The sequence below is a fragment of the Salmo salar genome, chromosome 11 (assembly GCF_965601325.2).
Source record: "Salmo salar chromosome 11, fSalSal1, whole genome shotgun sequence".
Taxonomy (NCBI): Eukaryota; Metazoa; Chordata; class Actinopteri; order Salmoniformes; family Salmonidae; genus Salmo; species Salmo salar.
This window is the reverse complement of record NC_138301.1, coordinates 21641020-21656669: the sequence shown is the minus strand read 5'-3', so window position 1 is coordinate 21656669 and position 15650 is coordinate 21641020. Positions and strand designations below refer to the sequence as shown.

Here is a 15650-nt window from a genome sequence, read left to right as displayed (position 1 = left end):
CATACATATGGAAACCACATGTTTGACTCCGTTCCATTTATTCCATTCCAGCCATTACAATGAGCCAGTAGCTCCTCCCACCAGCCTCCACTGACCGCCATGTATAAACCTGTGCATTATGGGGAGAAACTAGTCACCACCCTTCCTTTTGTTCACTGAGATCTGCCATGAACCAAAGCAACCGACATGTTTTTGTATTTTACGAAAATAAGACATCTTAGAGTAATGCTATCATGCAAATATATTGTGAGTGATTTTGAAAAGGTAAATGGATTCAAATATAACTCCTGTCTCTGTTCCCCCTCCCAGTCTCCTGACATGGCTACCCAAACCAAAGCCCTACAGGAACAGAGGGTAGCACTGGAGAAGGAAGTTGTTGAACTGAAAAAGCAGCTGGAGGAGCAAACCAAGGTAATACTATGATGCCATGTCATACATGTTGAACCTAGCTGCTATCTTGGATGTCTGTGCAGGACATGAGAATCCCTGGCTCACACCTCTTAAGACACAATAATCCTATTGGTGCTAATACCTAACTTAAGCGGACCAGTAGACATCACAGCCACTGAGTTTGTTGGTTAGATACTGTCAAAACTGTCATTCAGATACTATACTATGAACGTCATGCATTTCATATGTATTTGGTGTGGTGAGAGGAATGGTGTTTTATTAAAGTGTGTGTGTGCGTGTGTCCTTGCGTGTTAAAGAAGCAGATGGGTCTGACTGAGGCCCATGAAAAAGCCGGAGCAGAGGTGAAGGTCCTGCAGACGGAGCTGGAGAGGAGCCAGGAGGAATGCTCTCGACTGAGGGACAAACTGGCCAAAACAGAGGCTGAACTCCGCACCACACTGGAGGAGTAAGTGACTGACCACCAGACCAGGGCATACACACTGTGAGGCAAGGAGTGACAGGTCGACAAAGCCCGGCTTAAGAAACCAGCACAATGGGGATAATCCTCAGATTTAAGACTGTTATCGGAGGAAAGTTGTTTATCTATATCTCTTTTTTTTGTGGAGGAGAAAGTTGTAGGTTGTTTTCTGTAGTCACAGGATGATTATAATGTGTTCCTTGGGCTTGCAATTTATTTTCGGCCATTAGAGTTTCTGTCTTTGTCTGAAAATAATGGCCTCCTATAGTTCTCCTTCCCCTCTGACATTTTGTGTTAATGTACAGTGCAGAGTCCCACCAAAGCCCTACAAAGTGATGAGTGTATATCACCATGGCTTAAATGTCTGTTGATGTTGGACTAATCTGTTAAACCTTTGGATGGCTCAGTTGATCCTGATCATGGACAATCACAATAGAGACTGGCCATCCTGGCGGATGGCAGCTGACAGTGGAGGCCCTGTGGATCCAGACTCCCCAGTAATCTAATGACATAGAGACATCCATATCATGGACTCCATAGAAATAAGAGACAGAGACAGAGAGGGGCCTGCCTTATTTAGAAAGAATCACTCAACTACTCTCATTCACTGTATAATTGCTTACATTTTTCAAGAATGGATTCTCTATTTTGAAAAAGGTTCATGTCAGTATGTGGGAATAAGTACACTGAGCTGGCGAATAAGTAGTGTTCAGTCTACTTACTCTACATCTGCGTGCATGACCCCCTGTCACTAAACAGACCCTCTCTGTGTTGGAGTGGGCAGGTGGTGTGACTATGATGTGATTGGTAGATCAGTGCCCAGGTGCTCATCATAGCTCCTGTTAGCCTGGAGAATAGGCGTTTCTGACAGAGCGCAGGTGGTATCGTTCCATTGTGTGAAGCAGGGTGCAGGTGTTCAGGTGATGGTGCGTGTGTTGTGACTGTATGCTGCTCTGTGTGGTCTGGCAGGCTGTTCCAGGTGAAGATGGAGAGGGAGCAGTACCAGACGGAGATCAGGGACCTGCAGGACCAGCTGTCAGAGATGCACGACGAGCTGGATGGCGCCAAGACGGTGGTGACCGACGGAGAGAAGGATGCCATGATGGAGGTAAAACACAGGCCAGGTCCCACAACTCTCAGAGGAGAGAGCGTTGACATAGAGGAGCTTAGCGGCCTGCATGGAAAGGGCTTTGCAGTCCCATAATAACCACCATGTCAATACCGTTGTAGTGCCAGTGTTGGTAATGTGTAAACATGTTATTCTTACTGGCACATTTGCTGAAGCAGAATTTCTCGGGCAGTAATGGCAGTGCTGGAGATTTCTGTGCACGTTACCTGTTGAGGTAGCAGTTAATCTCAGGGTGAGATTTTAGCGAGACACTGTCACCACTTCCTCCTCTCCTCCTATGTAGGAGCTGATGCAAATGAAGCTGGATTTACAGGAGGTGCTGCTGTCCAAGGAGGAGCAGGAGGAGGTGCTGAGGAGGAGGGAGAGGGAGCTGACTGCCCTGAAGGGAGCACTGAAGGAGGAGGTGGCCACACACGACCAGGAGGTGGATAAACTGCGGGAGCAGTATGAGAAGGAGATCCGCAAGCTGCAGACGTCTGTGGAGAAGGCCAAACAGGTAACTTAGGACATTCTTGGTCCCTTGTGTCATGGTCCCTTGGAGGCTTTGTCTAGTTCCTGGTTGATACGGGGACGTCCCTGAGGACATTTTTAGGTCGTTCTTTGGACGTTGTGTCATGGTCCCATGGAGGTTTTGTCTAGTTCCCCGTTTGTCCCGGGACACCAGCTGATGGTTGCAAAGAAACGTTCTCCCCTACCAAAAAAGAACATTTTAACCAGGGTACACGCACCCTACTTTCATTATACATCACCCCTTGTTACTGTTGCCAAGCCCATCAAGGCCCTGATTGGTGGACCACTGTTCCAGTCACAGCTCTTTGTCTTTTTTGTTGTTGTTGAGGGGTGCGTGTCTTTGTCTTTCGGCAATGCTAGGCATACCCACACCACAAACAGTGTTACATATTTAACATACATGATTACATTGTGTATGTTTATTCATACAGTGGTTATTGCTTAACATGTCCTCACCTGGAATTTGAACTCACAACATCTTGGTTCATGGAATTCCAATCTTCCTGCTACACCACCATGTCTGTATCAGTAACTGATTTCAGCTGTAGCAGGCCTATTCCTACACTTTGCACTTCAAAGTAAATCTCAGCTCTATTAAAAATACATAGTGATTCAGGAGTAACATTAAAACAGAATAATATGCCCCACCAATATTAGACAACTATAATGAAAATCCAAACTGAAATTGCTGAAATAAGTAAATGAAATCAATGAGAGAATAGTCAGATGACTGATAACTAAAAGAGCAGTGTAGATGGCACTCTTTTGCTAAGTGCAGAGATGTATTATAGGTAATGAAGGTGTCGGGACTTTTAAATTCTACAGACTTTGTGGCGCAGCAGAAAGATCAGCATACCCAAATTCAGAGTTCAAATTCCATGTGGGTTCATTTTAAAAAGTGATCATGTCAAATGTGATCATATTGTCATTCATTAAAGATTTGTACACTATTAGCTGAACAGCGTACCACTTACCTTAAAACCCCCATACCATTTCATTACTTTACTTATAATGGTTTGGGACACGTGGGACCATCACGTGACAAAAATCTCCAGGGAACCATGACACAATGTCCCAAGAACCTTCATGGGACCATGACACAATATCACAAGAATGCCCAAAAACGTCCTCGGGAAGGCCCCGTTACTAACCAGGAACTAGACAAAACCTCCAGAGGACCATGACACAACGTCCCAAGAACATCCTAAAAACATCCCCGGGACAAACCGGGAACTATAAAAAGGTCCCCCAGAGAACGTTCCCTTGGGTACATCACGCAACGTTTTTAGAAAGTTCTTAGAACGTCAGTGGGATAACGTTGTGTCGAAACCCTTAAGGGACCTAATGGGAATATCGCCAAATGTCCTCAAGACGTCACCTGTGTGCTGGGTGTATTGATGTTAATGGGAGATTTGGGTAAACCCTTGAGTATGGCATCATGTGTACTTTGGGTAGTAAAGTGTTTGTTTAGAAGGTTTGTTTGGGAATGTTCTTGTTGCCATATGTTCGGCATCAGTAGATATTCGATAGCTTTGAAGTGAAAGGACCAGGAAATTTCGACCAGCTTCAAAGTTGTGCCTCAAAATTAAGCTTAATTTTAGTAACTAACACAATAGGACCGTCTTACCTCGAACAAAAAAATGCTTTAAGTTGTTTTTGTTATGACTGCTGTGTATTGGAATTGGAAAAATAAGATTACGCCCCCATCATTGTCTACCAGCTGTTAAGATATTTCATTTGTTTGGAACAAGTAAATAATGAATGCTATCCAAAGGCCATTGAATTTGTATAACTTTAGTGTTCCATTGTTTATTTACTGAGGAAATGAAACCCTCATTATGTGTTATTATAAGGAAATCAGGCTTTTGTGTTTATTGAGATTAAAATGTTATGTACAGTATGCATACTTGAATGAATGTCTGGAAAGTCCTCTAGGAGTTAGTGAATCATTGACTGCATGGTGCCAGTGTTAGAGAATGTCATAGTTCTATACATGAACTGCTCTATTCCTCTCTCTTCTTGCACTTGCCTAACTGCATTTCACTGCACACACTGTAATAACAACCCCAGCTGAAGGCTGAAAAACAATTCTGAAAACGGTTCAACTGTGCTGGGCAAAAACACTCCCTTCTCTGTAGTTCTGCTGAACCAACCAAGATAAAAAAAGACAGCTATCTGACAGTTAAACCAACTTGTCATCACTTTTCATGGGAACTTATTGGACTCTGTTTACCCTAGATTACATATAGTGTCATTAAGAAGCTTTAGGACGTATTTCATGATGTTGAGGTGTGGTTTTGCTGTAAACAGATTTTACTGGGTGGCTCAACAGGAAGGAAAATAGGACCAAACAAAGCCTTTTAAAGACTTGGGAGAGGGGATGGGGAAAGGAAAATGGACTAGTAAAGAGAAGACAGGGTAGGGAAGTGGTAGAGAGGACAGTGAGGTAAGAGCATAAACAGGGCTAATGGAGGAGAGATGCATAAGAGAACCACACTGACAAGGCTAGAGGAGCATTGTGTTGACTAGGTGTTGCCTGGCTCACATGCTTCCTGTTTGTGTCAGGGCCTGGAAGTCCTCTCCTTGTCCCCAGCTTCCTCCTGCTGTGGTGGGGGTTGACACAGCAGCCAGCCCCTTCTGAGATAATGTTGTTCTTGCTTGAGGGGAAGAGTTTGTCATCAAGAATTCACCACCAGTGCTTTATAAACAAGTGACAAGATGTCTGACCTTATTGTTACTCAGTATTCAGACAGTTTGGCTGCTATCAGTTTGAGTTTATCTTCAGTAATTTGGGCCTTTCCCTTAAAATACCAATCCATTGTTAGGTTGTCACACACAAAAACTATTTATGGCAGTTTCAGTCTACTGTACTTTTATCCACCAGGCATTGGCAGGATTGAAAGTAATAATCATTTCTGCATGTGAGTGAGCGACCGCACAGCCTGCTGAATTGCTTAGTATAAAGTGTGCATGGTCTGGCATTCATCTGTCCTGTCTCCCATCGAAACGCTGCTTCTCTCTCCTTCGGCCATGAAATGTGCATTGATAGGGCTGCCCCATGCAGAGTATAATGCTGGAAACTGGAGCACTAAATTGTTCCCTTTGCCCGTTAATTGCAGTGGCAAGCCGTCACTAATCTAATGAGCTGTAGTTCATGAGTTGTGCATTTTTCCTCATTGTTCCTCCTCTCTCCCTCTCTTCATCCATTGAAAGGGCAGGGGTAATTGTGGACCTCAGTAGATGAATGATGAGATTGTTTCACACAATAATAGCAGCAGGGGTTTGGGATATGGTTGGGATATGCTGAATAAAGTGGGTCAGATGAGTTATGGAGTGGACATCTCCTGAAAATATGTATGTTTGTTTTGTGTCATTACATTTTAGGGTCAATTGTATTTTTATTTAGTTGTAGCATGGTCCATTATTTAGATGTTAATCTATAGAGGTAGAAACTATTGAGGTCAAACAACAGTATTCATGGAGAATCTATAATCAGACTGTAGCCTACTTACTGTAAGTTACTTACTGTAGATCAGTTCTGTGGAAGTCAGGTTTTTCACAACAGTGAGACTTGAGGGAATGTGAAAAATGTGAACTGATAAGGTACAGTGAGCAGCGAGAAGGGTGTGTCAGAGAATGTTTCTGGCTGGTTAGAGAATTTGCACCCAGCAGACCCCTTCCCTCCTGCAGATTCTGTTACAGTGCTCCAGCTCTGACCAGTGGGTGGGGTCGGGAAGGGTGGGACGTGACCATGGCTCTTCAGGGGGCTGCTGTTATACCCCCTCTCAGGGACATTCCTGATTCTCAACGCTCTCTCAGAGGGTCACAACCCCAGACCCCAGACAGCCCCAACCTGTAGTCCCAACCCCAGCCTCTAGTACCAGCCCTAGCCCCTAGTCCCATTTCCAGGCTCAAACACCATTCCCAGCTCCAGCCCATTCTCATCCCTCAGCCTTGATCCTCTCCCTCCACCCTACCCATACAGTCCCTGTTGCATTTTCATTCCTAAATGAATTAGCCACAGTCCCAAGCCTTAGCCCTTATAGCCCTATCTCATACATCCCCTGACACACTGGCAGCTCCAACCCCCAGCTTCTAGCCCTCCACTTGAGTGATCCCTGCCTGTCTTTATTTTCTCTGTGACTGACTTCTTTTTGTGTGTAATCATTGAAGCCATGTGGCCTGGTGATCACCTCCTCAGGGCTGTTTGAAGGTAAAGAGTTCCACAGGAGGCAGTGTGTTTCCTCAGTTGATGATAGCGCTCTGCTGTGTTCCCTTCCCGGCTCTGCTGGAAGTTGAGGATTTACTGGGAAGGGAGGGAGAAATATAGGGATTGATAGAGGGAAGGGATTTCTCTTGAAATCTACCAGCAAAAGAGAGGAATGGGTGTCACAGCCAAAGTTCAGCACTTTTTGTATCCATCTGTTTGCTCTCATGTTCTTCCCTGTTTGAAGAATTTGCCTTCAAAAAGACTTGGGAGTTAGGACGGCTTCTCAGAATTGTTTAGATGAACTGTGATATCCTGCTACCTGTAATGTTCTGCCCAGAAATAGTCTTTCACTGGCTCATTGGATGCACACCCATTTTGGTTGCATCTCCTTGCACAGAGCTGGTTGTTTGTGTTTGTAGTGAGAGAAGTGGTTCCTCTGCCATGTGAGGGTCGTGCCTGTGTGAAAGGAGGCTGTAGCCTGAATTCATGGGCCTATTGTTCCTCTGCTGCGTCACTGCCTTGCAGAGCTGAGCTGGTGGGGAGGGAGCCTACTTTGCCAAAATGCGTGCAAGGCTTTGGGGATTCCAACAAATACCCCCAGGAGTGTGGAGTAGAGGGTCAGTGTGCTCAAGACTGTGATGTACCGCAGCTTTAAGACCAGAGGTAGAAAGCTAACTCGCTCACACCGAGACTTAGGAAATATGTGGTTTCTCCACTCAATAGGTTGTTTTGTGTTGGTACATTGCTTTTCAACATCCAACAGAGTAGAGAGTACTGGCAAGTACAGGCAAAGTATTTAGCATGGACTTAATGTCCTGTGGCGTAGTCTGCTCAGGTTGCAAGTGTCACTGGTCACTCTCCCTCCAGCAGGATCTGACCTCAGCTCTGACATTCAAAGCCCAGTCATTTGACTGTGATTTTTCCTCCAGCCCGACCAGGCAGCGTGATTCCCCAAGGTCTGGCTTTCGTCCAAGAGTTAAAAGAAGTACTATGCTCAATGTCAGTGTTTTGTCCTACTATAATGACTTTCTGAAGGCTCTTTTGATATTATAATCACTCTGGGTTGGCCTCATATCAACCATTTAAGATCAGAATAGAGTACTGTGTGTGTGGACTTTGACCTTGTGTCATCCCACTCCCTTCTTTTGAAGCCACTGGCCTTCTGGCGAAGTGCTAAACAGTAATAATGCCACATTCTGGGGAGGCTTGGAGTTTTGTGACAGTAAATGTTAATTCTCTGGTTCCATTTTTTTGACACAAAGGGCCAGTGTCCCTCAAAGCTCTACTGTGACTGCCTTCTCACTGCACTGGCCTATTTAATTCTCTATTAAAGCCAAACACCCCTGAAATCCTATCATTTGGCCCGGCAATAGAGACTCCATTTAAAAAGGTTTCTGTTTCCATGTCCCAAAGGACAAGACAAGATTTGATTGCTGGCATCTTATGGTGACTGGAGAGATGCCAGTGCTCCTCAAGCAGCAAGTTTTAATTTCCACTGCAAGCTTTTCTCCCAAGCCATCACAAACCTGTCTTTACTAGGCAGACACTAGTCTATGTGCCTTTTGTTGGAGAGCATCTCTATTGTAATGCATACCTTCTTGCTGGTGAAACAAACTAAGGCTTATTCATTGCCGGAGAAAAGCTTGAGTGACCTGTGATGCTATTCATTTTCCTTGAAGACAGAATACATGGTGTTGAATACCGTTAACTTGATATCACACAGGATATGACCCGTTCCTGGAAGGACCTTGGTCATCTTTGTGCTTCTATTTAGTCCCGATTGCCTATCTCGACTTCTCCTCTTATCCCATATTTACTTTTCCCTCAGGGAGAGGACATGAATGGAAGTCATTTGAAAACAGGACCATAATGCTATGAGGCCGCATCAACCTTGGCTCACAGTACCCTCTAAGGTAGACTGAAGTAAACAATTATAAAGGATGTGGTGTTGTGCGTTGATTTATTCACTTGTGATTGTGGCCAGTATGTGTCTGTTTGAACGATGTCACCACCAGTGTGTTGTTGCAGCTGGGGTAGAGGGATATCCTGTGTTTCTCTGCATCCTGGCCTAGGTCCTGGGTTAGGTAGGGGGAACACTCTGCCCTTCAGCTCCTAACTAAAGCCTATCTGTCAGGGATGCTGCTGGGACATTATAGCAACTTGACAATGTGTCAGCTCAATCAAAGAAGTGTTGCTTTGTACCTTTCCCAAGGCCATGGTAGAGCAGAGGGTGCAGAACACTGTGCTCCACTATAGTTACTTATTTTTGATACACTGCGATCTTACAATGTGAATGTTACTGTCTGAAATAGGTATTATTTCTAAAACCTTGTGAATGCTGTATGCCCACAACAGTACACTCATATAAAAGGTTGTGTTCACTGTTGTGAATGCATGTGATAGTAAACACATAAAATGTGTTTAGGGGTGTGCCAGGACTTTTACATTAATCTCTGTAGTATAGATGACACCAGTTTGTCTGTGACAACCAATCAGAGGCTATGCTACTCACTGACAAGGGCATGAGTACACCACTATCTTTATTTTCAGGATTTGTTGACAGATTAACATTTTGATTCAGTTAAAAGTCAGATTATACTTTTTTGATGCGTTGTGGATTTAGAATGGATTAACTCTCTTGTCATTTTAAAAAGGGATGTGTATGTGCCTATAAATGTGAATAGAGTGGGGCTCTGCTGGGTGTGGGATTACCCTGACAGGTTTCTTGTGGACCGTAATTGGTGCAGGAATATCAGCAAACTCCATTGTTTGTTCCCTGGGCTCCAAAGCAGATTCAGCAGGGGTTTGTGTGTGTTCCCAGCAAACTGAGAGCACCCTGTAAAAGCTCAGAGCTCACACACTGGGCCATGCATACTTCACTGCATTGTTAGTGCCACTCTTTTTACTGGCCACACAATGGTAGTTAATGCCTGACTATAGACACACAGTTTAAGAGTACACAAGAGAGTCCTTGAAATTAAACTCCCCAATTGTTAATTTTGAGGCTTTGTAAAAGTTTGAGCGAGTAAAAAAATGGCAAACACAAGGAACAATGATCACCAGGGCACCCTGTGAATTTTCACCACCTGTGGCTCTTTCTCCCCTACGCCCTCTGGGTGGTAGTGCCCAGACTGGACTCTCAAAGAACCCAGGATGGGAAATGGGACAGTGAAAGAGGGGGTGAGGGGATGTTTGTATGAGAAAAAAACAGAGAACTCAATGAGTCTACATTTTCTGTATGTTCCCCTCCCCCTCAACCTGCCCCCTCCCTCAGCCCCAGTTGATTAGTTTGAATACAGAGATGATTCTACAATCTTCACATATTCTAGCTAAGTAGGCGAAGTGACCTGTAAAACAGTGAGGTTTTTCACAAGCTTCTACCCCCTGCTGTCCTTGGATTCTGTACAGTCCTAGACAGGTGAAAGATGTTTGGATATGCCCAATATTTTGAAAGAGATAACACTGCATTCATTTGTGTGAGAATATCCTGGTCTGGGATGTAGGTAATTCCAGTGACACCTGCATATCAGTCAGTCAGTCGGTCTGTGTACTTGTGCCCCAGCTGACCCAGGCAGGGATAAGGGTGTCGGGGAAGGGGAACAGGTCCAACAGGCCTCAGTGGGTCCTGGAGGTGGTATGGTTAATGATCTGTCTTCTCTGCTCTCCCCTCCACTGGGTGACCTTAACGCCTCGCCTCCCACCCTCCGCTCAAACACTGGAACACCAAGCCTCAGTGACCAATGAGGGTCCTCCAACTCACCCAGTGGTGAGATGAGTGAGGGGGGGAGGTGGTCGGACTTTGGACTCTTTCAGCTCCGTGGACAGATAATGTGTCACTACAGGGACCATAGTGCAGTGGTTCTAATGACAGATGAGGGGATTCAAACACATTCCCAAGCACTAAGTCAGATAGCTTCCTTTTAAGACACCCATTTAGTAAGACATCTGTATCTAACTAAACCTATGACTGCTAATCACAGGTCTAGGTAATTGAAGTAGTTTCATGTCATTAGCTGTCTGTTATTTATCATGCTATTTCGTTAGTGAATGGTTTTTCACTCTCCACTGAGTGAGTCAGTGTTGGTGCTCACCTGGAGCACTGTGTGTGTGTGTGTGTGTGTGTGTGTGTGTGTGTGTGTGTGTGTGTGTGTGTGTGTGTGTGTGTGTGTGTGTGTGTGTGTGTGTGTGTGTGTGTGTGTGTGTGGGGGAAACAGATGCGTCTGTGTGCGTGCGTCAGGTGTGAGCGGAGTATGTGACAGGTACGTGTGTCAGGTGTGTGCAGTGTGTGTATGCACAGGCTTTTCTTGGACTTGTCCAGGCGAGGCTAAGGGGAATTGAACCACAGTGTGTTAATCTGCACCGTTTGCCTCTAATCCCCCTGGGAGCAGACATTCCTCCTCATAATGAACCTGCTAAGTCCCTCCCTGCCTGCATACTGTATAACATGAATAGGGAGAAAACTGATAGCCTACATTATAAACTGGATGGTTCGAGCCCTGAATGCTGATTGGCTGAAAGCCGTGGTATATCAGACCGTAAACCACGGGTATGACAAAACATGTATTTTTACTGTTCTAATTACGTTGGTAACCAGACCCCATCACCTCCCTGATTACCTTCCCTATATATGTCACTCCCTTTGGTTCCTTCCCCAGGCGTTATTGTTTCTGTTTCATGTCTGTGAGTTGTTCGTGTTTCTTGTTTTGTATTATATTTTCATTTATTTATTAAATAATTCACTCCCTGAACTTGCTTCCCGACTCTCAGAACACGAACAGCCCTTAGCCGTGGTATATTGGCCATATACCACACTGCCTCGTGCCTTATTGCTTAAATATAACCTGTGGTTACATGATCATATTTAGTCAATTAAATATATTCCTACTACTGTAATGACAATGGCCAGGAGCCATGTGATCCGACCAGGAAAAACTCTAGGCCTTGGGTTTAACTTATTTTTTTTAATTTTTTTTTTTCATTTATTATACTTATCTAGGGCTTCTAGTTTTTCCTGGTTAGGGAAAACTCCTGGCCCTTTGTATCAGTAGTCAACCCCATATGAACGTCAGTTCCTGGTTGTTTCTGTGGAGGCGTGCAGCACGGATATTCCTCACTGTAGTAAACAGAACAAGAAACTGTCAAACCTGTTGTCTGGCATTCTGTCAAGCATTGCCTCATTTCCAGATATTCTTGTTTTTGAACAAATATGTCGGGAGCCTGGCTGCTACAATATCTTCTTAAACTGTCACTTTCAGGATATAAAGTAAATCCCTCTCTGACAGCATCATCACAGCAAAACCTGCTATCTGTTTTTCTATGCAAAACTTCCTGCGGGGCTAGATAGAGTGCTGTGTGTTGTTGTCAGCTAAGAGGTTACATGAAGACAGAATTCAGGTTTCCCTGAGTGCATTGACTGCTCTCCCTTAGGACAGCAGCAGCCCAGACAGGCTAGCCAGGGCAGGCTCTCCATTGATAAAACTGGGCAGAGGCAAAGCACACAGGGACCTCCTTTCACACTGTCCTGCCACAGCAGCCAAGTTCGTACAAAGACAGGCTGCCACCAACAGTGGGTCATCTAATTATGGAATTTGATCATGTTTAGTGACAAGCAGGGAACAAGCGAGAGCCATAAGGCTTAAGCAACAGCCCCACAACTGTACAACTCTGGCAGGTAAAGCCATTGAGACATTGGTGTTGGTCATGCTCAGGGGAATGAAGTGGGCAGATTTACTGGACTGGACCATTCACCTCAATCTCCCGAGCCTTTTGCGGGTGACATGCTGTCTTTGTGTGGGCCAAGCTACATCAGTAGAGGCAGTTCAATGGGAGGTGAATAGAGGCTTAGAGTTATTGTCATGCATCCACCTCTTAAATCCCATTGAGCTTGTCATGAAGGAGTTGTTTTGGGAGTCTCTTTGAGGAAGAGTTGTGAAGGAATTTGAGTTGGCTTGTAAATAAGACCGTAGACTTTTGTTTTTAACCAGTTGTCAAGCCAGTATTGTGTCCTTTTCTGTACAACGTTGCATCTTTCTACCCTGTATTTACTTTGTACTGACCCTTCTGTCTGTTCTCCAGAGCAGTGCTGCAGTGAGCAAGGAGAAGGCTGAAGTGGAGGCAGCCAAGGGGGCAGTGGAGGGCCAGGCGGGACGTCTTAGCCAGGAGGTCGAGAAGCTGAGAAAGCGGGCACAGGAGCTGGAGAACGAAGTGGCCAAACTCAACCGCATCATTGATGATGCCAAGCTACAGGAGAGCAAGCTGGGGGACAGAGTCGGCCGGCTTGAGGTGAGGAACAGAGAAACCTGTAGTACTGTAACTACTGTAGCAACGGTCATAGAAACGTTTACAAACGTTTTTTAAACAATTTGCATAAATGCAACTGTTGGACAGTGGATGAAGATATTCTAAACTTTAAGAATATGTATAATCCATCAGATGAATTATAGCGCATAAAACATTTACTGGCATGGACAAAGGGATTTTGGTGGGAATTCAGGTATTCAATTTATTGTCAAATAAAGAAAGAAAAACGTAAATCCACTCATATATACATTTTCTTATTGTATCAGTTTTTGTAGATATGTACAGTTGAAGTCGGAAGTTTACATACACTTAGGTTGGAGTCATTAAAACTCATTTTTCAACCACTCCACAAATGTCTTGTTAACAAACTATAGTTTTGGCAAGTCGGTTAGGACATCTACTTTGTGCATGACACAAGTCATTTTTCCAACAATTGTTTACAGACTTATAATTCACTGTATCACAATTCCAGTGGGTCAGAAGTTTACATACACTAAGTTGACTATGCCTTTAACAGCTTGGAAAATTCCAGAAAATGATTTCATGGCTTTAGAAGCGTCTAATAGGCTAATTGGCATCATTTGAGTCAATTGGAGTTGTACCTGTGGATGTATTTCAAGGCCTACCTTCAAACTCAGTGTCTCTTTGCTTGACGTCATGGGAAAATCTAAAGAAATCAGCCAAGACCTCAGAAAAAAAATTGTAGACCTCCACAAGTCTGGTTCATCCTTGGGAGCAATTTCCAAATGCCTGAAGGTACCACGTTCATCTGTACAAATAATAGTACACAAGTATAAACACCATGGGACCACGCAGCCGTCATACCGCTCAGGAAGGAGACACGTTCTGTCTCCTAGAGATGAACGTACTTTGGTGTGAAAAATGCAAATCAATCCCAGAACAACAGCAAAGGACCTTGTGAAGATGCTGGAGGAAACAGGTACAAAAGTATCTATATCCACAGTAAAACGAGTCCTATATCGACATAACCTGAAAGGCCGCTCAGCAAGGAAGAAGCCACTGCTCCAAAACCGCCATAAAAAAGCCAGACTACGGTTTGCAACTGCACATGGGGACAAAGATCGTACTTTTTGGAGAAATGTCCTCTGGTCTGATGAAACAAAAATAGAACTGTTTGGCCATAATGACCATGGTTATGTTTGGAGGAAAAAGGGGGACGCTTGCAAGCCGAAGAACACCATCCCAACCGTGAAGCATGGGGTGTGGCAGCATCATGTTGTGGGGGTGCTTTGCTGCAGGAGGGACTGGTGCACTTCACAAAATAGATGGCATTATGAGGTAGGAAAATGATGTGGATATATTGAAGCAACATCTCAAGACATCAGTCAGGAAGTTAAAGTTAGGTCGCGAATGGGTCTTCCAAATGGACAATGACCCCAAGCATACTTCCAAAGTTGTGGCAAAATGGCTTAAGGACAACAAAGTCAAGGTATTGGAGTGGCCATCACAAAGCCCTGACCTCAATCCTATAGAAAATTTGTGGGCAGAACTGAAAAAGCGTGTGCGAGCAAGGAGGCCTACAAACCTGACTCAGTTACACCAGTTCTGTCAGGAGGAATGGGCCAAAATTCACCCAACTTATTGTGGGAAGCTTGTGGAAGGCTACCTGAAACGTTTGACCCAAGTTAAACAATTTAAAGGCAATGCTACCAAATACTAATTGAGTGTATGTAAACTTCTGACCCACTGGGAATGTGATGAAAGAAATATAAGCTGAAATAAATCATTCTCTCTACTATTATTCTAACATTTCACATTCTTTAAATAAAGTGGTGATCCTAACTGACCTAAGACAGGGAATTTTTACTAGAATTAAATATCAGGAATTGTGAAAAAAAAGAGTTTAAATGTATTTGTCTAAGGTGTATGTAAACTTCGACTTCAACTGTATATATATATATATATATATATATATATATATATATTTTTATTATATATGTGCCTCATTTGCATAAATACACAGGGTGTATATGCATATATGGATACATATGGATACAAACATAACAGGGCTGAAACTACCAAATATTTTCTCTGTCTACCCTACCCGCACTCACCTGCGCTGTCTAGACTGCCTCATTAATTACTGTTGTTGTCAAGTTCTCTTGCATAATTAAACAAGTGTGTCAACAGCAGGATATCCTTGGATTAACAATCAACACACTTTGCTCTAGATTAAACATATCTAAACATACTTTACATTGTTTATGAGATCAGACATAATATCGCTATAATCATTTCAGCGCATGTAATTTGTAAACATTTCAACTGTATTTAATTCTCTCTTTCTTCTCTTTCTTGTGATGTAAGTGTCGAGGCGGTGCGTTAAATCCCTGACGACGCTTTAGCGTTATTATAGATTCAACTGAAAACATTGTATTCCATTGACCACATTTCAGCCATTACCGGGGTGTGTTTGACAGGTCATTACAATCATTTCCGCAGTCGTAATGTTAACGAATAAAAAAAGACAGGCACAAGCAAAGTATGAAAGAGTCGCGGGAGTAAAATGAAAGCAATCAATCCAGCGAGATTTAAGTTACAAGTGGATTTTGCGTCCCTCAAACACAGGAAATAGATGGCTGAAAAAGACAGATCCTCGGGTGTAACATGAG

At 43.8% G+C, this 15650-nt stretch overlaps 1 protein-coding gene across 1 annotated transcript in view; it reads left to right on the top strand.

Annotated features, from left to right (window-relative positions):
- LOC106562198 (cingulin-like 1) overlaps positions 1-15650 on the top strand; it is a 41049-nt gene that overhangs the window by 7565 nt on the left and 17834 nt on the right. The window contains exons 5-9 of the mRNA XM_014126896.3: positions 310-411; positions 708-856; positions 1838-1976; positions 2281-2493; positions 12793-12999. Of these exons, the coding sequence (XP_013982371.1) occupies positions 310-411; positions 708-856; positions 1838-1976; positions 2281-2493; positions 12793-12999 (810 nt within the window). The remainder of the gene's footprint in view (positions 1-309; positions 412-707; positions 857-1837; positions 1977-2280; positions 2494-12792; positions 13000-15650) is intronic.